Here is a 25331-nt window from a genome sequence, read left to right on the forward strand (position 1 = left end):
TTATATATGAAGTCGATTGTATTGTGCTTTCTGTTTCGAGTGGCTGTGCAGTCCGCTTTGATGTTGCAGATGCAGTGAGAATGTACTTTCATCATGTTTATTCCTTTCTCCCTCTGGGCGTTATTCGTTTTGTGGTTGTTTTTTTCTTTAATACTTGTTTTGGGTATTTTCCACGTTTTGGACTTTTATACCTTTGGACTTCATTCTTTTTTATTTCAATATTGATATCTTATTATTTGATTTAATTTAATGTCTCGGTGGTTTGTATATTGTGAATTAGTTTGTGATGGTTATGTGTGGTCTTGGTGTTAGCGGGTAGTACATTTGACTGTTATCTTTATCACCAAGGAATGTGAGTTGGTGGTGAGAATAGTTGGTGTTTTAAGTTTTGCACGATTAGCGCTTGTATCTTGTTCTGATGTTATAACTATTCCTCCTCCTCACTCTTTATTATTTTTTCATGTGTTCTATTTCTTCAAATTCATTTTTAATTATTGTTAGTGATCATATGTTTGGTTTTGTTATTGATGATTATAGTGTTGTGGTGTGGGTTGGTTGTGGGTGTTTATGTTTGTTGTGTGGTGGTGGGTGGTTTGGTTGTGTTTGTTTGTTTTTTAGACATGTCATGTTTTAGAGTTTCTTGTTGTTATTGTCGTCTTAATTGTAGTTAGAGTGTTGTATGTGCATGTTCAGTTGTTTGTTCTTTCTGTCTCTTATGAATTTTCTATCTGTGTATGTGTAGGGATTGTCGTCGAGTGAGTAGCTTAATCACATTAAACTCTGGCCCTCGCGTTGTTCGGGTTTATATTTTCGTTAGCCATGTTTTATTGTTTTTTGAATATAATAATTGTTTATGCGTCTGCTATTTTGCGTTGCTTCGATTGCGTCTTTAGTTATGTTTATAGTTTGTGTTGTGGTGTATTGTTTTTAGTTTATTCTAGTGGTTCTGTAGTTATGTTATATGTGTTGTATTATTACTCTTTCATTATCGATGCTTTTTTTTTCTTATTTGCATGGATGTTTCTTTTGTGCATGTGTGTTAGTATATGAGTAGTTAGTATTAGTATTCGCTGTGTGTGTTTGTTGGTTTTGTTGGTGATTTTCTTGTCTGTGTGAATAGGTTCATATTGTTTATAGATTCGTTTTGAGTCTCTATGTATTGTGTTTGTCGATGGCTTGTTTCTTTCTTTGTATTGGCTGTTCTCGTGTTTTGCACTGTTGTGGTGTATGTGGTGTGTTTTTTGATTACCTGAGTTGTCTAGTATTTATATGACGACTATTTTAAGGTGATTGATTATATTTTATTGTGATTTCAAGGATTCATATTATGATTTATTTTGTGGGTTGCACTATTTAAGATATCTGAGTCTTTCTCTGTCGTGGGCCTTGGTGTAGGATTCATTTCAGCTCTAGATGTTATTTCGGTGTTTTATCCATGTTAGTCCGTTTATATTTTGTGTGATGTCTGTGTTTGTCGTATTGATAGAATGCTATCCAAGTATTTAGTTTCTTTATATAGGAATATGGATGTCATGTGTTCTTGAGCTTTGACTATTGGTATGTGTGTGTTGTGGGTACCAGCCAGTGGTGCACGTCGTGAGTGATGGTTGGATGCGCGCTAGAGTTGGATGAATGAGGTTGGCGTGTGGAAGACAAGTCGCGCGTGGTATTTATGTTTACTGCTGGTTGATGTGATTTCCTGTTTCTTTTTTGTTGTTGGGATGTGTGTCTTGTTTGGTGATGGTCTTTTTCCTATATAAATGTGCTGTGATACCTAGCTCTTTAAGTGTTGTTGTTGTTTGGGGGTGTCTTTTGGCTTTTTTAGCTGTTGTTGTTCTGTGCCCCTGTTTTGTATTGGCTGTGTGTTGAGTGAATAGGCAGGTATTGATATATGTGGTTTTTCTGCGTATGGTCTCCCTTTGTGTTGTTGTCTTTTTTGTTGGATGTAAGGCTTTTTGTGAGTGTTAAGTTTTGTGTGATTTGCAATGTTTGGAGTGGATTGGGTTCCTTTTGGTGTATTCTTTGTTATGATTATTAGATTTAGGTATGTAGAGTTAGATTGAGGTTAGCGTGTGTGTTTCTATGATATGGTTATTGGTCGGTTTGTTTGTTGTATATTCTGAGGTCATTATGCTATGATTATTATCGATTTAGGTTTTATGTTGTTTGCGATTAGTCGTATGAGCTGGTGGTTGTTAGTTTCGTTTTTCTGCTATCTTGTTGTTCCTTTGTTGTCTGAGGGAGCTTCCGTTGGTGTTTGTGTATGTGTAGAGTGGAGTTTGCCTGTCTTTGTAGTATATCTTGTTGGGCTTGTGGTGTTGCGTGACTATGTTAGTCCTCCATTGGGTTGGGATTATTTGTCGTAATTAGTGTTTTGAAATGATTGCTTGTTATGTGTGGTATTGCGTGTTTGTTAGGGGGTGTTGTTTGTGGGTTGTTAATGCAGGTTTTTGTCTGTTTTTGGTGCTGCATGATGCGTGTATATTTTCTGTGGTCTATGTGATCTACGTGTTGCATGTCTGTTTGTTTTGGGTCGTTGGTGTGTTCCTGATATGGAGTTTTGTAGCTTGCTTGAGATGTGGTTGCTCAGTTGCTGTGTGCTTTGGTATGGGTGTAGTTTGTAGGGATGAGAGTTATATAATGATGGTGGCGGGGTTGAGCGGGTGCAGGCTAAGATAGAGTGTGGTAAGAAAAAAGAATGAGGTCGTATATATAGGGTCCATGTGATTCGCCTAAACGTTGATATGAAGAGTTGCCTTGTTGGTGGCTGGCGTTGTGCCGATTTGTGTGGTTGTCAGGTCGGTGTGTGTGCAGGGATTTTTGGTTGTGGGGGGGCGATACTGTTTTGGAGGGAGTATGATGTGAAGCGGATGGAGGGCGTGTGGATATATGTGATGCCGCGTAAGAGGCTTGTTTTGGTTGTTGGTATAGTGTTTGTGTGTGTAATTGAGCGTGTGGTGTAGATTTTGATGGAGGTGATGGTGTGTAGTTTGGGTGTGGATGAGAGGTCGTGCGGGTTGTGCGGTATGTCAGGAGCACTGATAGATGGGTTGTGGGGGAGTGGTGTGGGGGGGTGAGGTTGATGCGTGGCGGTGAAGTGAGTGTGGATGGTGACTTGTGAGGCGCGTGACTAGTGGTTGCATTTGGTGTCTTCCTAAACTTGATAGTTGGAGGAATGACAGGTGTGGGGGGGGTGGGGGGGGGAGGTAGTATGATTAAAATATGCGAGAAACAACCCTGCAAAATGAATAAATTCAGAGTATTTCCCTTTAGCCCTATCGTGTTAGCAGTAGAAGCTATTGCTGCTAAGTTCTTGCGCTTTGTTATTTGCTGTGTGAGTTTTCAGTCTTAGATTGCCTCTTAGCAGAGGAAGGAAGTCAGTTGTGAAATGATGCTTACAGGAGTTTCCCAGACTCTGACTCAGATTATTAACTTTGCTTTCATGCACATGGGTAAGACTTCTGCTTTTCTCACTTGTGGTGTTTCTTATGCTCTAGTCTCCAAAGCTTTTACTCCTCATTTACAATGATGTCTTTACTTAAGAGCTCCAGGAGTGTCTGACCAACCGAATACACCTCGACTCTTTCATCTTGTAAATGGGTCAACAGTTTCAGTGGCCTTATTACATAGCACAATATGCAGGTCAGGTAAAATTCATACGTGTGCACATAGGAAAGACCAGAGCTACTTCATTTTCCTGTTCCTGATTTTAAGAAGCTGCAACCTTTGTACAGAAGAGAGGATGGTAATAATCCTCTCTGATAAATAGATATCCCTCCAAAAAATATCCTGTTAGAGGGATCAAGATATGCCAGATGTGGTGGGAGGCAGGATGTGCTGCAAGGCCTGCCTGCTCACCAAAGATGAGCATGTTCTGAAGTGGAGCACATGTGTGCGTGTGTCTGTGCATTCAGGGGTAAATAAGGGCTCAGTGTTGGGACTGTCATGAGGACTGCTGTCAAACTTAATATACTTAAAATAATTTGATTTTTGACAAAGTTGGGCTGTGTGGAGAATGTAATTCTAGGACATCACACCGACTTCTGTGCTTTTAAGAGTCCTTATGCTAGGTAGATTGCAAGGGGGATGTAATACTCTCATGGCAATTTCTTCCAAAGTTGTTAAAGCTTTCTGAGAAGACTTCTGACCAAGTTTCTCTAACTAGAAGTTACACTGTATAATATGTTTGTCTTTTTTTCAGTTTATTGAGAGAACATTCAATTGATGGCACTGGCTGGGCTCCAACTAGAACATTAAAGGTACTATTTCCTTTTAGATACATACAACAAACTAGATAATCTTTTAAAATACTTCTACAGACTTGCCAAGAGTCAGATAAATGCAGTTTGCTCTAGGAACAACTGTTGTGTTTTTTTTGTCTTTCAACAAGCTGGTGGCAATTTTGAAACAATTACTGTGCTAACAGAATATAGAAATGTTGTCTATTTTTAGTGTGACTGCTTTGAGTGATAACAAGTTTAGTGGGATGATACAATGACAGTGACCCTGAGAAACCACTTTCAGTAAGGGTGGTCTGATTTCTTGGTGGTCTTTTTACCCAGGCAACAAATACAAGAGCATGCTGTGAGCAGGACTAACAGTAATCCATAACCCTTTCAGTTTCCCTTGTGTTGACAGTTCTGACGAGTCAGCAGGCTGTCTTAAGAACATTTTTCCTGGAAGGCTAAAGGCACAATGCGTTTGGAGAAACGCCACGTGGAATGTAGAATTAGACTGTAGTTACAGCTCTGCCTTGAATTGTGTTTTATCCCCAGTGTTTTGAACTGGTGAGAAACACACATCCACACTTCAGTACTGCATGAGCAGGGTGCTCCTGCCTGTCTCAGTAATTCCAGCAGGGAAATAACTGCCTCTGACCTGTAAGCTTGCCTCAAAGTCACATTACCCGAGTCACCACAATGTAAGTAGAATTTGCCCCTTATGAAGCTGATGGCAGTTTTGCTACGTGATTGCAGAATGGCATCTGAGTCAATCCACAACAGCTGGGCAGCGTTAAAAAATTCAGAGCCTTAGTTCTTGGATGAGATATGTATCCTTTGTGACAGTCTCCCCGAGAGTGCCTCAGTGCAGTGAGTGCTCTCATCTTGATACAGAAAACACTCCGTTGTCCGTTTGCTGCTCCATGACCTCGCTGTCAGAAGAGTCTCGCAGAGCACTGAGTAATAATCTCTCAGCTTTACCAGGAAACATGCCAGAATTTGTTCCTGAAGAGCATTAGCTAGGTCAGTAATGGGTGAGCATGTCAGACGTTGGTTTCTTTTCAAAAGTCAGATATAGAAAGAATTTTTGTCTAATACTGGCTTTGTTTTTTATACCCATGAATGAGATCTATGTCTTCATTCTTTCAATCTCTATAATCTCCTTATGAGCTGTCTGATTTCCTGGAAGGTGGAACCAGTGCGTGTTGTTTTGTGTTTTTTGAATACTCTTGGCTTATTTCTTGTCAGTAAGCGTGCTTTATTTTCTTTCTTACATTTCTGTTTTCAGATGAGCTTAAGTTGGGGCACTGGGTCATTCAACACACTACTTCTGTTCTTGTTCCTCTGTTTCATTCCCAGAGCAAGTTTTTGGACTACAAATGTTTAAGCGTAAGACAATTAGAAAATTACTATACCAGTATTACAACTTGACAAGAATGCACGTACATTCTTATCTCTTCTACTAGCTTTATTTATGGTATCTTAGGAAGATTAAAATAGTGTTTCATGTTAAGGCTGTAAGTAGGAATAATCAGTGACACTGTATTTAACTTCCTATCCTCAGTAAGGTTAGGAAGATTTTTTTATTATAAAGTATTATAAAGTAAATATAAGTATTAATTTTCTTTTTCCGCTCTGTTCTTGCATCAGCTTACTGATTGCATGTGATTAATTTCATAGAGGAGACATCCTAGTATCTCTGTTGCCAGAAGAGTCAAATTAATGAGCTTTATGAAGCAATTTCAGGTGCTTTTACCTTCTGTAAATTAAACTCTAATTTACAGGGGTTTCACTGCTCCCCATGGGCACTGAAGCACCAGAGATTTCACAGCTTAAAACTTGCGAGGTTTGTCTGACTTCAGATTTTGTTTGCAGAGGGTCATAGAATCATAGCATGGCCTGGGTTGAAAAGGACCACAATGATCATCTGGTTCCAACCCCACAGCCATATGCAAGGCCGCCAACCACCAGACCAGGCTGCCCAGAGCCACATCCAGCCTGGCCTTGAATGCCTCCAGGGATGGGGCATCCACAGCCTCCTTGGCAACCCGTGCCAGTGTGTCACCACCCTCTGGGTGTCCATTTTAACCACGCAGTTTCAGCATTCCCTCACTTGTTCTGCCATCGCTTTGTGTGGTTTTACAATGCCATCACAGGAAGAAACGTGCTGATTGCACTGTTCCTCTAGTAGCTTCACAGAAGTCAAGCAGAAATAGCCATCTGGGGATGCTGGGAAGCTGCAAACCCCATTCCCAGAGCAGTGCTATTAGTCTGCTTAGCGTCCAAGCACTCAGATTCCAGACTACATACAATCCTCAGATAGAACATACAGAATTGTGCAGATTTATCTACAAACAAGTTATTTTTCTGTAGACATTAATCATCCTGTAGTAGGTACACGTTCACTACAGGCCAGAACGTTATGTGGACTGATGTGATGTTGTGAAGGAGCGGTGCCCAGCTTTGTCAAGTACTCTAAAACACTGACGCAGTGTTTTGTTGGAGAATGCAAGAGATATATTGGATTTTGATGCCAAATAATGTCAGGTGTCATCAACACGGCAATTCTGCATGCATTAATAAAGCTGTGTAAGATTAGATTTAAAAGAAAATAATAATAATATTTAGATTTAAAAGAAAAACAACCGAGCCTCAAAAGCCACGTGCACAAACCAAGCCAGCTTTGCCTTAGGTTGTTGCTACATCCATCTGTATAATATACTCTTAACCTTTTAGAAGGCTTTGGAAGTTTTAGATTGTCTCATCTTCCATATCCTTGTGGTGGCAGCAGAGCTCTTACATGAAAAATCCTGCAAAATAAGTTACTGTGACCTTTTTAATACTTAAATTATCAAATTGTCAGTGACTTGAAGTGTAAAAATTAGCTGAAAAATTAGTGTTCTGGAAGCGCATATAATCCATAAGGGATGGAATAAGAGTCTCCCGATGAGTTTTATGTTCTGGCATTTTGCTTTACTTGCTGCCATCTCATTCACAGTTGAATTTTGTAGGGGTTACCAAGCATTGAGCATGGTGCTGCCTTGCAGTTCTTCCTGTTACGGGGTGTGTTTCCACAGACCATTGGGAACTGCAGCCTGTGTGCTACTGAAGGCACCGACATGTGTGCTCTTCCTGAAGTCCTGTGTTAGATGGAGCAATCTGGGTTTTTAACCCTGAACGAGATCGTGGGTAATGTTTTAAAAGAATCTCTGTATATTTTTTTTTATCACCATTGATGCAATTGCAAATATTTCCTTTATCCGTAGAAAGACTCCTGAATTCTTAACTAAAATAATGATCTGGTAGCTTGCTCCACAGGCTATGGAGTATACAAAGAGAGATGCAGTACTCCTAAACTGGTATTTCAGTGCAGTCATTCATTACTTTATGAGTTAGCAGCAGGCGCTGCTTTGCTTACCTTTATGTCTCCATGCTGTGAGATTTTGCATGGATTTACTGCATTCTTTCCTCTCTAAAACAAAGTAAATCCTCCTCTCTCAGACATTTATGAAGTTGAGGGCTGCAGAAGTTAACTTCGTTTCAGTTTTGAACTCACAATGCTGCAGCAGCTCCTGCTGCTCCTCAGCACACACCTCCTGGTGCCTGGCACACCAGGACCCAGCTGCCCTGTTAAGCCAGGCCTCCCTTGTGCTCATCAGCTTTGTCTGAAATGCTTGTTTTGACTTTGCTGTAAAATTATCACGGGTGATTGAGTTGGAAAAAAAAATAAAAATCTACATATTGTGATTGCCTAATTGGTTCTAAAAGTCAAGCTGTTTCTTCTGCAATTATCTCCAACAAACTATAACTGGAAATTGGTCAGTGACTGATTTATGAACCATAAAAATAATCAAGGCACCGCTGTGCAAGTCTGACTCTGCAGGGCAGAGCATGGTAATGTTAAAAGCGGTATTCTAAAATGTCTGATGAATGTCCACAAGGAGAATTTGGGCAGGTTCCCTGTTCAGATGGAGCTACAGTGGGTTTCAGATAACTGGAGGGCCATTTTCTGTAGCATTTTCTTGTTTACTGCTCAAATTTTTACACTTTTTGGTTCTTACCGTGCTTTTAAGTGTTGCTTTTGTCATGTTTTATTTCTGTCAGTAGGCACAGAACAAGAGTGGGAATCTCAAGTTTTCCTCAATCTATAGCTGTGCAAACAGCTTCTTATAGCAACCTGTAGGAAAATGGTATTGTATTGAGGAATTCATTTCTGATACCTTCAGATAGATGATTATGACATATCTGCTTGTGTTGATGTAATCTACAAGGTATTCAGGGCTTCCAGAATCATTTTCAATCAGCTGTCATTAATTGAAGTTTATTCATAAGAGGCTTGCTTATTTAATTAGCTTTTATGAGTAAATGGGAAAATATCTCCTGTTTATTGTATTGATTTTGCTTTTGTCCACAGACAGTAAAGATACTTTGTTTTAAGTTATGCAAACGACAACCTATAATCTCGGGGAGAAATAAATAAGGGGGACTTCACTTAATATTCCCATTTACCAGCATTTAAGCGTGAAGCTGTGTAGCTCTTAAAAGCTTCGGTGTGAGCACAAAACCTCCATTCATTGTCTTAATGAAAATGGGTGGTTGCTGTCAGGATTTTATGTAATTAGTGTAGAGGAATATTTTCAGCAGACAATAACTGTCAGTGCCTTCAAGGTGAAGGGAAGAAGAGTAAGCCTGTATGTTCTGTGCCATTCTAATTTAATTCTTGTAGCTGATGGTAACTCTTTCTCAGCCAGCATTATGGTAATGCTGGTTGCTCTAATGGCAGTAGAATCATTCCTCATTTAAGTTCCACTTTTGATTTATTCAGATCCCAGCTTGTAATGTCTGCCAGCTGTGTGCAGAAATCTCCAAACACATGCTTGGAGAGGCTGCATTTCTAGATGGAATGTGTTTATCCCCCATTCTAGCACAGCCAGTAGCTGATTTCCTTTGTACCAGAACTTCTCTGTGTCCTCAATCAGCACTCTGAAAGTAGGGGTTCTGCTCCATGATTTAGTCTGATCCAACCACCACCAGGTCCATCAGTGCCATACAGCACAGACCCCATGCTGCTCTGCCAGGGACACCTCAGGGTTGCCCTTGCTGTGTAGGACCAAGCTGTTCCTGGCAGCTCTGCAGGAGTGCTGTGGGGCTGATTAGCACCTGGGACTGGGGAAGCCTGGCACAGGTTCACTGAAAACCAAATTGCTTGGGAGATTTTGCCCTTAGGGTGGCTTTCAGAGCATCTTGGATGATAACAATTGAGGTAGGTAACTGTAGCTATTCCAGAAAGGCATGACTTGCCACAAGGTGCCTTTCATTGGTTCTTGTCTCCTTCTCTGTAGGAAGTCAGCTGAAGGGAAGAGCGATGTGAATTGCTGGTTTTTCAATACCTTTGCTCCCTAAAGTGCTTAAAATGCCCATTGTTGCTGCACTTGCTTCTTCCTATTTCTTCTCCACCACTAAGAATCGAATAAGCTGCAGACAAAAACTCTGCCCTATGAGCCACTGAATACGATCTCCGTGTAGATCTGACATTGTTACAGTTTTCCCACAATAATCTTTAGGAAGTTTTTCTGCAAGGGGTGCATTGTGTTGTATTTTGACTGTATTAATCTGCTCATTGGGATTTATTTTCTCTCTGTACATGCCAAAAACAGCGACAAAACACAAATCAGTGTCCTCCGATAACCTTTGCTTCATAAAGGATTTGCAGCAATTTTCTTTCTCTGCCTTAAATGGCTGTGGCAAAGCTAAATCTCTGCTTTAAACACAGTTGCTGTTGTCACTGGCATGTGATGGACATTGTAAGTCTAATTAAACCATGCTTGTTTTCCCCAAATTGTTGATTTCTGAATACGCAATTTGTGTTGACTTTATTTAGTTGAGTAGACTGGTCTCCGGAGGGCGATCGCTCCAATGTTCCTAATCACTGTAGCGTAGTTCATTAAGAACTATTGGAGAGTTCCCCTGGGAACAATTTACAAAGCATTATCTGCTTGCTCCAAGGTAAGGCTGGGGACAAATGTCAACGAGTCAGGAATAAAAGTGGGGGGTTTCAGTGAAGTGCTCCTGCATGCTTGGCAATTCACAGCTGTCTTCGGCTAGGAGAGGAACAGACCATAATTGTTCCTATTTTCTTCCCTCCAGTATATTTGGGCACAGAAGAAATCATTTTCCAGCCTTCCTTGTGTTTTTTGGGTTTGGTTTTTTTTTGTGTTTGCTAACTGGAGCGGCTCATGCCATTTAAATTACCCAGAGCCCTCTAAGTGAGCTGCTGCTGTTATGTTTGGGTGGGAAGCATGAGCTGGGACTGCAGGCACATGAGAACTAAGGTGGCCTTTGGGATGGAATGAAGCATACCACCTGATTGTGGGTGAAAGCGGTGTTTCAGCTGATACAGGAATTTAGCAAGATATTCAGCAGTGTCATATGCAGGGTTATAGAGGAGCAGGACAGGGAGAGGCAGTGTTAAACAAGAGGAGGCTCAGGGGTGGTGTTATCACTCTCTGCAGCTCCCTGAAAGGAGGTTGTGCAAGTTGGCCTTTTCTCCCAGGTAACTGATAGGACAAGAGGGAAGGGCCCTAAGTTGTACCTAGGGAAACTTCAGGTTGGATATTAGGAAACATTTATTCTCTGAAGGAGTGGAGAGTTACTGTAACGGGCTGCACAGGGAGGCGATGAAGTCACCATCCTTGGAGTTGCTCAAGAAGAGCATAGATGTGGTGCTGGGGGATGTGGCTCAGTGGGGATGGGCTGGGATTGGACTAGGTGATTTTTCCATCTTTAATGATTCTGTGATTTTTCACTTACTGAAAAACCTGCTTCTTCCCTAAGCAGTCTTCTCTCAAATATACAGTTTGTAGAATCATAGAGTCATTAAGGTTGAAAAATATCTCTAAAATCATCTAGTCGGACTGTCAGCCCATCCTCACCATGCCCACTGCCTGCGCCCCTCCATGCCACATCTAGCCAATCTAGCACATTGAATGCCTCCAGGGATGCTGATTCCACAGAGAAGTGTCTACTGTCTCTGGAATTAGAGCGTGCCATGTTTTTTTAACCGTGTAGGATGGCAATAACATTTCTACAGTCAGTTAAAGAGCAGTGATTCACAGGGAAGAATCCAGAATGTTTGTGGAGGCACCCCGAAGGGGCAGAAAAGTTCTATAAACACTAAGGAGGATGGGTGTAGGATGCTTGGTTCTCTAGCCTGCAGTGAAGAGAGGAGGATGCTGCACTTAGAACTGAGAGAAGGAGGATGGAGCTGGAAGACCATCTTGGGCAGGTCTGCAGGCAGGAGAGAGCAGCTCCCAGCTTTCAGCACGCTGTTTGCAGGTGTGCCCCTTCCCAAATGGTGATGTCCAAAGCTTGCCATGGTCTTGCGTTGGACTTACTACTTGATTGTTTAAAAACTCTCGTCAGACATCTGCTGGTATGGATGACTGCTGCTTCTTTTGTTGATCTGAACAGATTTAAGTGTTTGCACATAAGAATGGTTTAACATCAAGCTTTAATTTGTCTGTTAGATCAGAAATTCTCCTTGAATCTCTGAGGAAGTTACTTTTGATTGGAAGTTCATTCGCTGCTTTTGTCTGGCTTGTTCCCTGCTTAAATTAGTGTAGTAAATATACTTCGCTTGCTGGGGGAAAACCGTCATTTACAATTTACATGTTGACTCTCTCTTCAAAAGAACTGCTGTGTGGATGGGTTTTTTTTCAGACATTCGAAAGAACAGCTGAACACTTGTCTCTGACATGGTCTCAATGGCATCGCTTTTGTAAAGAGCTTGTGAGAACTGCCACTTGTGCATACTTGGTGACTAACTGAATTAGGACCTCCTACAAACACAAGGCTTTGAGAGTCCCTTGGCTGGGGAGAGGCTATTCCAAAGGCTGTACTTCGGGTTTTTGCCTCTTTGCTCTTGACCTTCCAATGCTGCTGCAGGGCAGATTTTAATTCCCTCATTTGGTGTGCTGTGAATAAACCTGTGGGAAGGGATTTCCAGCAGCTTTTCGCTCCAATTCAGCTCAAAAATGCCCAAGAATGAAAAGGGCCAAGGGTCTAAGTCTGGTCTGCCAAGTTTCTTACACTGAAATCACCATGCTGTGAGAAGGAGCATATTTCCTTCATTATACCCCCTTCCACCTGTACACAGGATTTAACCATGTGTTGCTTTGCCACGGAGGTTAACCCTCGCTCTGTGATTTGAGTATGATAGTTTAATCCTCCAAGTTAACCTAGTAGTGGAGTATTTAAAACCCACCACCCCATAACCACAACGTTGAGCACATGCAAGAAAAAAAGACAGAAAGAAGCATTATTCCAGAAACATTTGAATGTTGTACTGAGGGATGTGATTTAGTGGCAAATACAGGTGATTGGCAGGTGGTTGGACTTGGATGATCTTGGAGGTCTTTTCTAACCTTGGTGATTCTATCATTGTAAAGGAAGTGCTCTTGCCTAGCTATTCTCAATATGAGCATGCAGATTCCTATGCTTGGTTCACCGTTTAAAGATACTTGTTCTGAAGTGGCAAAGTTTGGGGAGCGAGGAACATGTTACAGAAGTGGAGCAAAATAAAGGTGTGGATCTTTAATATTTTAAAGGCAATGTCTGCCCTACTTGGATCATAGAATGGCTTGAGTTGTAGGGGACCTCAAAGATCATCTAGTTCCAGCCCTCCTGCTGTGTGATGATCATTAAAATTCTCCATGTAGAGTTAACTTTCTGCTTTCAGAGTATTTAAGCTGGAAGTTTAGTAATGTTTTTAGCCAAGGATAATGCTTTGGTACATTAAGAGAAAACAGAAGCTTAGCTTTTTTGAACTGTTAAATCTGTCAGCATCTATTGTTTGGTAGCTTGCAAATCCTTTCAGTTAGTCAGGGGAACACTGAGCATTCAGGCACGTTGCTCATCTGCATGCAGCAAGCAGCTCTGCTGAAGTCAGTAGAGCAAAGTGATTATTTTTGCAGTACAACAGTGTCAAGTTCCTCAAATATTAAGTACTTGCTTCACTGCCTCTCAGCTGTTCCATCCCACTTCCCTGTCTTAATATCCTCGATTTAAATCTCGGCTAGCCTCAAGCTCATTACAAACAGCATTGTCCTCTACTAGTAATTTAGTATTGTTTCTTGTGGAACCATGCAAGGGTATAAAATGAATCCAGCACATCATAAAACTTGAATAGGTGGAAACAGGTCAGAAATAATATAAAGATCTTCACACCATTTGTTTAGTAATAATAATAATCTTTGTACGCTTTTTGGTCTCTAGAACAGCCATAAAAATGCACAGCACTCTGAAAAGCTACAGACTTACAGAGGTTTCTTTCTTATTTTGTTGGGAGGCTTTGGATAGAATTCTCTGCAAAGCCAGCTTGAATTAAATAACAAGGCAAGGATTCCAGAGTGTTTCAGCAATGGAGAATTAGGAAGCAATTAAGGTAAACTTAAAAATATGGGGTTTATTGAATGACTATTTGAACTAAGCTGTGAGGCCTTCAGGTGGTAGCATTTAAGTTCCTGTTCCTCTCCTTGGGCAGAGAAAGCAACAGGAATAAGGAAAATCTGATTTTGTGTTTGAATATTCAGTGTTTGGATTTTTGGAGTCTTTGAAATTTCAGGCATCCATGAAATGTGGAAGGTTTTCAATGATTTTGATTGAAATTAGTAAAGCTTAACTCTTAATCTTGGTTTGATTTCCAGTAAGCTAATGGGGGCTAGTCAGAACATCTGAAGTGCATGCCTAACTGACTCTGCTTTTCCCTTGCAGGATGTTGTCTGGGGATTAAACTCGTTATTTACTGTAAGTAAATGAATCCTTTGCATATCCACGTTCTTTCCATCTGCCTTGTGTGGTTTCAACCTCACCTACTGTTACCTCTTGAGTTCTTTGTCCCTTTGGCCTCAGTAGATGTTGTACAAGTATAAAATCAGTTTGTGCTTTTGTTAACTGCGGGGTATGTACAGCTGATCTCTAATGACCATGTTTTCATAGATAGTTTTTACTTTTGGTTGCAGCCTGTTATGGGGTACTTTGATAATGAGTTATCTAATTATCTAAGAGTCCTGCTGGTCAATTTGAAGGATAAGAAGGAAAAGTATAGACAGTGGAAGCCTCATGCAAGGACTTTGGTATGGTCTTATACCACATATTTATCTCTGAATTGGAGAAGTATGGATTTGAAGGCTGAACCTCCCATACAGATGGAGCTTGGGACTGGCTGCAGTCACCTCACTTTCACAGCAGCTAAAGGCTTCATTTGTTTAGATGGCTGTTTTAGTCGATTGATTTACAAGATTGGAGAGCAAAGAGTAATTGTGCTTCAGTTAGTTTCCCACTGCATGATAAGTAGCCAGAGGGAACTGAAATCCAGTAGGGGTACAAAGAAGTCCCTTCAGCAGCACATAAAAGTTGGGCAGACAGCAGCACTTGATGGTCATGCATCAGAGACCGCAGGGACTTGTGGTGTCCTGGAAGAGCCATGCTTTGCAGCTTGCTCTTGGATTTCCCTCACGCTCTGCTTCTAGAAATCAGGCTTTGTAAAGCTGGCTTTTTCAGAGGGAAGTTTTATTTCTGGAGGGAAGCCTGTTTCTGTTGTCCATGCAGATTCTGATTGGGTTTTCTTAAAGAAAGTGAAAAGCAGTCTGAGAGCAGCATAAGCCTTTCACATTGATGGCACCTCACTGCTCTCAGAGGACAGTCTTCAGCTGAGGAAAATGGTCCAGTCTGCAGGCAGAGGAGGGGTTTTCTGTGATACAACATTATTTTTGTGATGATTCACATGTTAGCTGCAGCTTGGCTTTCTGTGCTCTTAACCCTAGGCCCTTTCACCTTCCAGAGTTATTCGCTGTGATTAAAGTGACAGAACTAAGATTTATTTTTGACTCTTTCTGCTCCTCGCCCTCATGTGCCATTATCTCATGGAGTCTTTGCACTCCCTTTCCTTCTGGGTCGTGTGTTTCCCATTGCACTAAAACATTCCTGTCTGCCACTCCAGTTTAGAGGGAGTGAAATTGGGTTGCTCTTGTAGATGATGCTAAGAAAATTCTCCCTGCTTTATCACCAGGCAGTGTGCAGTTCTGAACTTAATTATGATTCACAGTAAAATAAACCCTAATTAATGAAAATCATTGACAACTGTGCCTCCTGAAACTCCAAATGTTCCTTTAAAATTTGTTTTAAAACTGCCTCACTTTTCAGAGATACATCACTGCTGGAGGAGTGTGTCACAGGGGGGCTGTATATGGCATGCAGTCAGATGAGATCGAGTGTCTTGCTGCTGTTGTCCTTTAATTGATGTTTGATTCAGTTTCAACTGTCCGACTTGTTTGCATCTACCTTTGGCAGGGATCTGTACAGAGGATGTGAGATAATGGCGCTACCCCTAATGGTCTTGTTTGCTTCTTTTTCTTGTTTATTAGTGCTGGGGAAAGTTTGGAGGAAACCCTATAATGTTCTCTGGTTCTTTTCCAGGATCTTTTGAATTTTGACGATCCTTTGAATATTGAGGCTGCAGAACATCATTTGCGTGACAAGGTGAGTCAGTGGTTTATTAAAAGCATTTTGTTCCTTAACACACACTGTACTCTGTGATTCCCAGTCAGTCCTTTTATAGCATTTGAGCTGGTACTTAAGGCAGTAGAGTGACTCAGTGTATCAGAGACCAGATCCTCCAACAAAAATAAGCTTGATCTGGGAAAGTAAACTCAGCACAGTAGTGGTATGCACCATATGCTCAAATTGTTGACCATAATGTAATCACATCCCCAGAATAGATGGTCTTTGGCTTTTTGTTTCTAAGATTTTCCCTGAAGCCACATATGTTCTGTGGAGCAAACGATAGCGATTTTTTTCTGGCACAACTACATGAGCAGCTTTTCACTTCAAGGCCAGCAAAAAGATCCCATCCCTCTCTGTCTCTTTCAAGAAGCTGCTTTGATTTTTTTGTTCACAAGCCTTACGTGTTGCGTGCTTTTATTAAACTGTAAAAAATCGGGACACATTTGAAACCCGGGAGTGGAAACTTTATGCTTAAAATACTCTTTATGATTTACTGATGAGTGGCCTGATGACAAGCTGTGAATGTGTACCTCTCAGCTGAGACTGAAGGTGGTGATAGAGGTGAACAAAAGTAATAACTCCCCCCTTACCTGCATGTGTGAAGTTGCGTCGCCTTACGTTATATGGATGCATACCTTAAGTGTATCAAATCTTGACTTGGCGTATTCAGGATTGCTTCTTTTAATGCTGGCTGTATTCCTGTAGGCCCAATGCAAACTCTGATACTTTTGGCAAAGTTAACCTTCAAGATTGAGCAAAATTTCCAGGTAAATGTTTGTTTGAGGAGTTTGTTGCAAATGAATGCCAGGCAGTATATTTAATTTAGGTTGCACGCTCGTCTTCCCAGCTATTATTTGTTTCAGTAAGAACTTGTAGTTAATCTGGTATTCATTAGTATTTGCAGGACTGGAATGAGACAGTTAGCCTAAGGTTAGAGAAAATTGGTAGAAAACTGATCTGGAAGTGGTTTTCATTCTAGTTTTGTTATATTGTTGTGGCAAATTGTGCCAGGAAACCTTCCAAGCCATAGAATACCACGTAGTTACAGGCATCCCGAGGAACAAAGCCAGCGTGGTGAGGTGGCAGGTCAAAACATTTTCTTTGTTTGCATTGCTGGACTGAATTATTCTCTAACATCTGGTCAGGGAGGTGTGTCTATGTGTGCTCTTTGGGAATGGTGAGGAGGCTTACGTACCTGCTACTGCATGTCAGACTTGGTGCTTGTTTCTTCTAACTGGCAGAGGGGAGCAGTGCCTGGTGTCTAGGTAGGTTTTGTAAGGAGTGATGCTCCCATAGCATGAGCACAGTCTTCTGTCAGGATCTTCAAAGACTTAGTGGTGATGCAAGACATCAAACCAGCTGAAGAGTGGCAAAAGGAACAAATCCCTATCATGCATCTCCCAGCCTCACAGTTATCCAGTTATGTGTATTTCATGTTCTACCGCGTTCTTTGCTGTTTTATGTAGATTCGTTCTTTGGTGAGTTTGTCATATTCTTTGCTGAGTTTTTGACAGGAAGCGTTGGATTATCCACTGTATGCCTTCCAAGCATCAGGGAAACAAAACCAATAATGCCTGCCTAGGGATTGCAAGGGGGAGAAATGACTGCTTTTACACTTAGCCTCAAAAGGATGTGATTGCAGCTTGCGTTTTTGTCTCCCGAGTGAATAGATGTCACGTAGTGTCTGAGCACTTCATTATAGCGTGAAACTGCTGTGGTTCTGTCCCTCTCTTAAGAAAATGTTGCATTACACAATATGATTAATATGGGAATTTTAGTGAATTTTCCCTAAGCCATTTTTATGTGCATAATACAATCATACTGATATTGTATATGTGATATACATGCATGCTGTATATACGCACAGATACGCAAATACAACCGCATACAAATAGTTGTGTCTACAAAGATCTATGTATAGCAGATACCATAAGGAAATGCCTGCGGTCATTTGGCAGCATGGAAGTATACGTAAAAGCCAAAACAGATGTACATTGAATGGTCTTCTGTGGTTCTCCTGGGGGAGATGACTGTTTCACTGATGTCATTTCAGATTGCAAACCCTGAGATACAGACATTGAGGCTTAGTGCGGCTGCTTGGGAAGTTAACAGCTAATCTGAAACCTGCCTCTGGTTATTTAAAACATAGAGCTGGAGTTCATTCAGTTCTCTAGGCTGCTATTAAGTCATCAAAAATGCTTCTCTTCCTGCAGATTCTCAAAGTTGTATTTGTAGTCACATCACAGATATCAGATCTCTATTATTGATTCTCAGAGAACAGTCATACTGTGAATGTTTGCATTATAGATCAGGCTTCAAAGGACACTTAGGATCTCTCCCTGCATAAGGAACTTCTTAATTTTTTGCGTTAGGTCCACGGCTTGTACTGGAGCGTGCAGGGAATGCAGTCTTGCTCTAAAATGGAAGAATTGTGCAAAATTCAGAACTCGAGTTGTTCAACTAGTTGCTGTGAAAAATCACGTCTCGTTTGACATCTGTGTTCATGCAGCTTCATCTTCCAGTCTTCAGGGTATGTCAGCTTGAGGAAGGAGCTGTCAGTTACTCAACCTCTTCCCCACTGATTCTTTCAGCCTCTGATCATCAGGTCACTTTTAGGTTAATTCTTTAAAATGCATACAGTTGTTCAAGCAGCTTTGGTAATTCTGCACTTCTTCCTTGTGCATTTTGCAAGGTGTCAGTAACTTTTTAGAAGGCTGTACAACAAACCTGGGCAGTCATCAGTACCCATCTTGGCAAATGTTACACTGAGCTAACCTCTGTATTCAGCACTCTGCTTTTCAGCTGCAGAAGTGATTTGGAGTCCTGTGTTATAACTGATTACTTACAGTGACAGACCGTTTCAGTGCCGGAGGCCATCTTGAGTGAGCTAAGTAGTTATTTCTCAAATAGGACCCCGTTGCTTATCTCCTATCAGTAGAACTGTTCAGGTGGTTTCATTGCCACTGCAGCAATTTGATAAGGCTTCCATTTTGCCAGTTGTAGGTTTGTCTTATGGGTCATCATCAGGTGACGTTGAGTGCTGCCAAAGCTTAGTCACCCACATGGTTGTTTGTTGTTTTTATCCCCATTCCCCCTTCTTTCAGCTTGTCATCACAGTTCCCCCATTCTCTCGCAGTTGGCATCTATGAATGCTCTCTTCCTAGTAACCTCATTGATGTTGATGGGCTGCTATTGGATTAGGTTGTCTAGCGGTGTGGTTGATGCCCCATCCCTGGGGACTTTCAAGATGAGGCTGGATCAAGTCCTGAGCAATTTGATTTGGCTGTATGTGTTCATTGCAGAGGAGCTGGACTAGATGACCTTTAAAGATGCCTTCCAACTCTAAGAATTCTATGATTCAACTGGTTCTCTCCAAAGTCTTCTCCTTCCCAGTAAGTCCTATTCCCTCAGCCTTCCTTTGGACCCAAGCCTATCCAGGGGCAGAGCCTTGCCTTTAGCCACGTGAGCCTCATGGGGTTGCTCTCAGCCCTTCCTGCAGCCCACAAACCCCCCTCTAGAGGCTGGATTTGTCCCCTGCATAATGACCACATCCACTTCAGTGGCTGTATTCCTGTAGGCCCAATGCAAACTTCCATACACAACTGTTGTTTTCAAACCTTGGTCTTGGAAACTTACTGACTACAGCATTTCTTCATTTCATAAAACATTCAGTAGAATTTATAGTTCCTCATCGCTCTTTTTATTTTTTTTTAAACCTCCCTGCCTTTGTTTAACTCATAATTGTTTCCAGCTTGGGCAAAGTTTGCATTGTTCATTTTTGTAGAGCTGCTTTTTGGACCATTTGTAGTTTCCACATTACACTGCAGTTAGGTCACAATCCCTGGAAGATAAATAATCATCCCCCTTTGTTTTAGAGCCCAGTAAATCAGAATTAAAAGATGATAGATGTCATTACATAAACTAAGCAATGTTTTTCCCAGCATTTAATCTTCTCATGCTGATAAAATCTCATCAACTTAATAGTATGAGATTTCTTGTGGATTTTGAAGAACAACTTACTGGCTATAACAAGCTGCTTTGAGTTTAGTAGAGGAATCGGTCCGTGATGATTCGGATGCCAGAGCCATTGATTGCTGCTAGAATCAGTTCCAGGGATTCCTGAACAGTGAGAAAGCATTTGTGTTCTGAGGATTTGCTGTTTTGTGTGGTGAACAAACAGAGCTGTATTGATTTGCTTTCTTTCACAGCCAAATAAGCTGAATAGTTCAAGAATAAGGGTGTACCTTGTAGGTATGGAGTTGAATGAGCTTAGCAGCTCAGGACTCACACACTCCTTAGCTGGAGGTGCTGTGGGCGCTGCCTGCAGTTTGTTAGTTGAAATCTAGAAAATGCTTTCCACATGTACCTCTCCTAATTGTTTGCAGATCCAGTCTCAGGCCATTGCATTCACTGGGTTCCTCAAAACTTACCTTATATTTCATCATAGCGTCAGCATTTGCCAGAACCATTTCAAAGCCATATGTGCGCTACCCAGCAAGAAAATTCATTACACCCTTCCCTGGCTAAGAGTCCATTATTCGTTCTAAATTCTGGTTGGCTTTCTTCAACTGTGCCTCCCTTACCCTGATTGCTAATGCTGTGTCCTATTTCCTGCTGAATGTGATGTAGTTTCAGGTTTTGTCATCTCACAGTTTAACAAACACTCATTTGTTTTTTCTTGTGTGTTGGCTTTTGAGTAGTTTTAAGGGAGAAGCTGCATAACATATCACCCTTTGTTGTTTTACTGCAGATGTGAGCGCAGTGAGGCAATGGGTGGTGCCTTTCAGCAGTGGCAGCATGACAGCAGAAACCTCTGCTAGTCTGGGTTTTGATGAGCCACAGCATGCAAACCCTTGTTAATAGGTAGCAAAAATGCATAGCTAATACTTGTGATGATGTTGAGAAAGAGTGTTTTGTAGCTGAGATTTAGCTCTGTCAAACAGTGTTGTTGTGCTCTTTGTATCGGTTCTAGTTTCTATGTTAATGAATAGGATGCATTACTTCTGGAGCAGCCTTCATAGATGCAGCCCTAGACAACTCCTGTTCACTCAGTGTGTCCCAGGCAAGCCAGAAGGTTGGACACCCACAGCTTAAAGGATCTTGTTTGACTCTTCCTTGAGAAGCAGTGTCAATGTGTTTCCCATCACGGAGCTCAGAAACACACTGACAGGTAGGAGTGCAGCCTGCAGTCAGCCAGCAATTGCGTCAAGAAGACATTGTTAATGTCACACATCATGGCCTTCCCTTTGCTTGCCCCAGGCAGAAGGATCACAGTTGTCACTGGAGGAAGGCTACTGTCAGACTCAATGTGATTATTGCTGGCAACATCCAGGATGTGAAGAGGCCAGCATGCTGCTTCCAGCAGACACTCCAGCTGCCTGTCAGCCTGATCCCTACCTGCCTTCTTTTATTTCCTGGGAGTCTGACAAGCTCTAAAGAACATGCAGCTCAACACCGCTACAGAAAAGTGCTCTTCTTGTCTTTTGTCTCTTTTTTTTCCTCAGTCATATTCTGCTACTGTCAGTGAGGGGAGACTTAATAATTTTCCATGCCTTTTCCATGGCTGGATTGCCGTTGTTTTGGTATTTAATGAAGAAGTATTTGTATCTGTTTGTGCAGGGGGCTTTGCTTCTAGTCCAGGTTTTAGGAATCTTGGGTTTTCACTGTGGCTGAGGAATTTTGGCAGTTGTTTTGTCACTGGCTATTTCTAATCACAGAATCACAGAATTGTAGGGGTTGGAAGAGACCTCTAGAGATCATCGAGTCCAACCCCCCTGCCAAAGCAGGCTCCCTACACCATGTCACACAGGTAGGTGTCCAGGCGGGTCTTAAATATCTCCAGAAAAGGAGACTCCACCACCTCCCTGGGCAGCCTGTTCTGTTTTGAGGCAACTTCATATGCTGGGATGACTGTGTTCATGGGTTGTGTTGTCACTTCATGGGTGCTGTGCATTTGTAAGAATTGTAATGAGGAAATTCAAGGGAGCTGGAATGTTGTGCTGCAGTGACAGCTATCAGATGGATTCATAATGTTCATGTTGTTATAGAGTCCAAAGCTGCCCCTTAGGTATCCTCTTCGGTTCCTAATTTCCCTATATAGCCTCAGTCTTTAGGAAACTAGGCTTACAAACATCTCTCTTCCCAGCTGTGCACTGTCTTAGGAGGCTGTTTTAATGAGTCTTCTGAGATGAGTGTTTTCCTTGAATTGCTCGAGGAAAGTCTTCTCACCCTCACAACTGAGCACGCCAATGTAATTCCATTAGAAATAGCATTAATAATTAAAACAGCGATAGATTACAGATCTCACTGGAGAGCCTTTATGACTTCACAAGTGTATGCGGTTCTTTGGAATTCTTAAGTAGCAATGTCATGGTTTTATGACAAGCAAACAGTTTAGCATTTTTAGAGAGCAGTCTTAAAGTCTCAGAGTTTCCCTTGGGTTAATGAGCGAGAACCAGGAGCGCCTGAAATGCAAAGAAGGGGACATGAGTGTATATTCTGAGATCAGGAAAGTCATTGAAAGAGAAAGTAGCAAGGGGTCTGCCTGAAAATAATGGTGAAAAGGTAAGACGACAAAGATAGGGAGTGGGAGCTATTGGTAATAGGTGAACGGCTGGACTGGATGATCTTTAGGTCTTTTCCAACCTTGGTGATTCTATGATTCTATGATAAATCCTAGGATATCATTAGGCATCCCTTTGGAAATATAGTAAGCTGAATTTCACCCCCACACTTGCACATTTTTAAAGTCTTAACCCTAGATTTTACCAGGCGCTGTGAACCATCTGTCCCACCAGCCAGGAGCCCTAGACTTTCCCTTCCCTGCTGTGCCTGTAGGCATTGCTGCTGCCTAGCAGACAGTGCTAAGTGCAGGGTGCTGGTACATCTCAAGTCACGCTTCTTTGCTAAAGCTTGGAGTGATTTTATCCTCACACCAATGATGCCTTCAGAGAGTTAAAAAGACCCAGAATTTGCAGCCTGGGCATCATTTCCAATTTGATGCTGCTAAAGACTTTTCCTAACCAATGTCAGGGCCAGCTGTACTTTTCATCCTCTTGGCTTTTTATTTCTGTGCTCATACTTAATAGGGACATGACTACATTTGGATTTAAGTCTACATTGAAAGTCCATTTTTCTGTGCAGCTGAAGAAGTGCATTTGCAGTGAAGTAGTGTTTTCAGATTTGCTTTGTTCTTTATCTCAGAATTGTTCTTCACAGAATCATAGAATGTCCTGGGTTGAAAAGGACCGCAATGCTCACTCAGTTCCATCCCCCAGCTATGTGCAGGGACACCAACCAGCAGATCAGGCTGCCCAGAGCTACATCCAGCCTGACCTCGAATGCCTGCAGGGATGGGGCATCCACAGCCTCCCTGGGCAACCTGTTCCAGTGCATCACCACCCTCTGGGTGAAAGTCTTTTCAGACTTATTCATCTAATTTGATATATCAGAAGACTAGATCGTTTGAAATGTTATCTGATGCATCCAAATGAAAAGTGTGATGCAAGTGCTGACTTACAGTGCTTGTTTTGGAGACTAAGCAGCCAAGCAGTAACACAAAAATTAGAACTTGAAAGCTTGGAAAACAAAATCATCATCTCTTCTGGTTCAAGTTAATTCACTTACCTGATTCATAGAGTCATCATTTAAGTTCTCTACATCTCTGTCATAGCTGTTCTTTTTCAATGTACTTTTTATGTCAGAGGCATTTTGTGAGTGAGGCATCTGGCTTCGCAGACTCTTTGTGCTGAGTTTCTACTGTTAAAATGGTGATGATTTTATAAAGTATAAAATGTAATGAGCAGAGATGGGAGTTTCCATACTGACGGTAACCTGTCAGGATCTCTCTCACAACTTAACAGATGTTTTTCTGGTTTTGGATGAGATTTACATGGAAATCCAACCTGCTGTAGACGTGGTGAGGACACAGAAATCTGTGCTTGAAAAGCATTAGAAGGGAGCAGAATGCAGTTGAGTGCTGGATGACTTCTAGCATCACCGAAGTTTTGAAGCTGAGTTTAAAACCATCATTTCAGGCTCTCATGCTGCACTGGCAAAGGGAGCTGAAGGCTGACAGGTTTTGCCTTGCCTGGTTCTCTCAGCATTGTCCCCACTTTCCTGCTCTGATGCTTATGCCAGAAATATGTGGTGTAGGATTTTGAACCCAGCAGCAGGGACATCATCATCCTGGTAGAGAAGGCATGAGCATTCCAGTATAAAACACTTTTATATATACATACATATATATATATGTATATATATGCGTGTGTGTGTGTATATATAAAATAGATCATATGTGAGATGTTCTGGTTCCTGTATGCTGTGCCTTTTACCATGCAGTTCAGAAACAGCCAGTATGCAGGGGAAAAAAACCAAAACATTAGAAACAGGTCTAATCAAGCATTCTGTTTTCCAGATGATTAAGTTATGTGAAGTGGCTCTTTTCCTTTGATGGTATTTCTTAATGAAATTGAAGGCAGTTGAAACGTTTGTACTTTGCAAAATATGAAAGACATGTGCATATGCACAGGTGAAGCCATACATCACACAGGTTAAAGTCCTGACTTTACTTGAATGCTTGTTTTCCTAGCAGGTTGGTTTGGTCCTCAGCAGCACATTCCAAAAGGCTTTATGGGAAGCCTATTGGTTTAATGCCTTCCCCCATTGTGTTTGTTGAAGATAATGCTTATTGAATTCACCAGTGTGCTGATGATATTTGAGAAATTCTGATTGTGAATTGTGATTTTACAGTTAATAGCCGTCCAATTGTGATTACTGTTTTTGCTTCTTTAGGCTTAGTGATGGTTCAAGACAGCTGGAAATACGTCTTAGAACAGGGAAGTTATTTGAAAACATTGCCTCGAAGTTCATTTGGGGCTTTCTTTAAAGCATTACTTATTGTTAGGAGTGTGTTTGAGCAGGTGCTAGGAAAGAAACCAGATGGGGGCTGGTTGTGCTGGGTGTTTGGCAGGGAGCAATTCTCAGATGCAGGTGGATGTGGTGGGGAGATGGGATGGAGTGTGCCTTACTGACTTGTCTCGTCACCTTAGTGAGGAAAAAACCCTTGCTTTGGCTGTTTCTGAAGGTGTACAGGAGTGTGACTAGTTTTTCTTTGTGCTGCTTCCCTGAGGCTTTGGTGCACAGGGAGCAGAGGAGATGCTCCTTAGAGCTGGAGCTCTCCCAGAGCTGGCAGTGCTCTTCCCTGAAGCAGCAATGGGAAGAGTTACCGCAATGAGACCAGACAGTTGGGCTTCTCTTTCTGCTTGCCGTGGGAGGCTTCTCAGTCCCTGCTGTCAGATCTCGTTGAAGACCTTCTTTATAAATTATCATTTCCACGTCTGTGCAATAAGCTTGATAGTTCTGTTGGGTGGAAATGCTTTCGATTAAAGCTGAAATGTTTTAGTTTGTGGCTTGGCTCCTGCTAACGAGAGTTGTGTTTCTTGGTAGCTCTTCTGTTCTGGGTTGCGCTCTCTGCTTTTTCGTTTAATGATATCCCCTGTATGCACAGACCCAAGCAAAGCCCCCAGGTGTGTTGAGAACGTCTGGCTG

General features: G+C 41.7%; 1 protein-coding gene across 3 annotated transcripts in view; it reads left to right on the forward strand.

Annotated features, from left to right (window-relative positions):
• The window catches only part of UBE2F (ubiquitin conjugating enzyme E2 F (putative)), a 72940-nt gene that overhangs the window by 33790 nt on the left and 13819 nt on the right, over positions 1-25331 (forward strand). For all 3 annotated transcript variants that reach the window (XM_015867986.1, XM_015867987.2, XM_015867988.2), the window contains 3 exons: positions 4202-4259; positions 13992-14024; positions 15696-15758. In XM_015867986.1, the coding sequence (XP_015723472.1) occupies positions 4202-4259; positions 13992-14024; positions 15696-15758 (154 nt within the window). The remainder of the gene's footprint in view (positions 1-4201; positions 4260-13991; positions 14025-15695; positions 15759-25331) is intronic.

The sequence above is a fragment of the Coturnix japonica genome, chromosome 7, assembly GCF_001577835.2.
Source record: "Coturnix japonica isolate 7356 chromosome 7, Coturnix japonica 2.1, whole genome shotgun sequence".
In the NCBI taxonomy this organism is placed as follows: domain Eukaryota; kingdom Metazoa; phylum Chordata; class Aves; order Galliformes; family Phasianidae; genus Coturnix; species Coturnix japonica.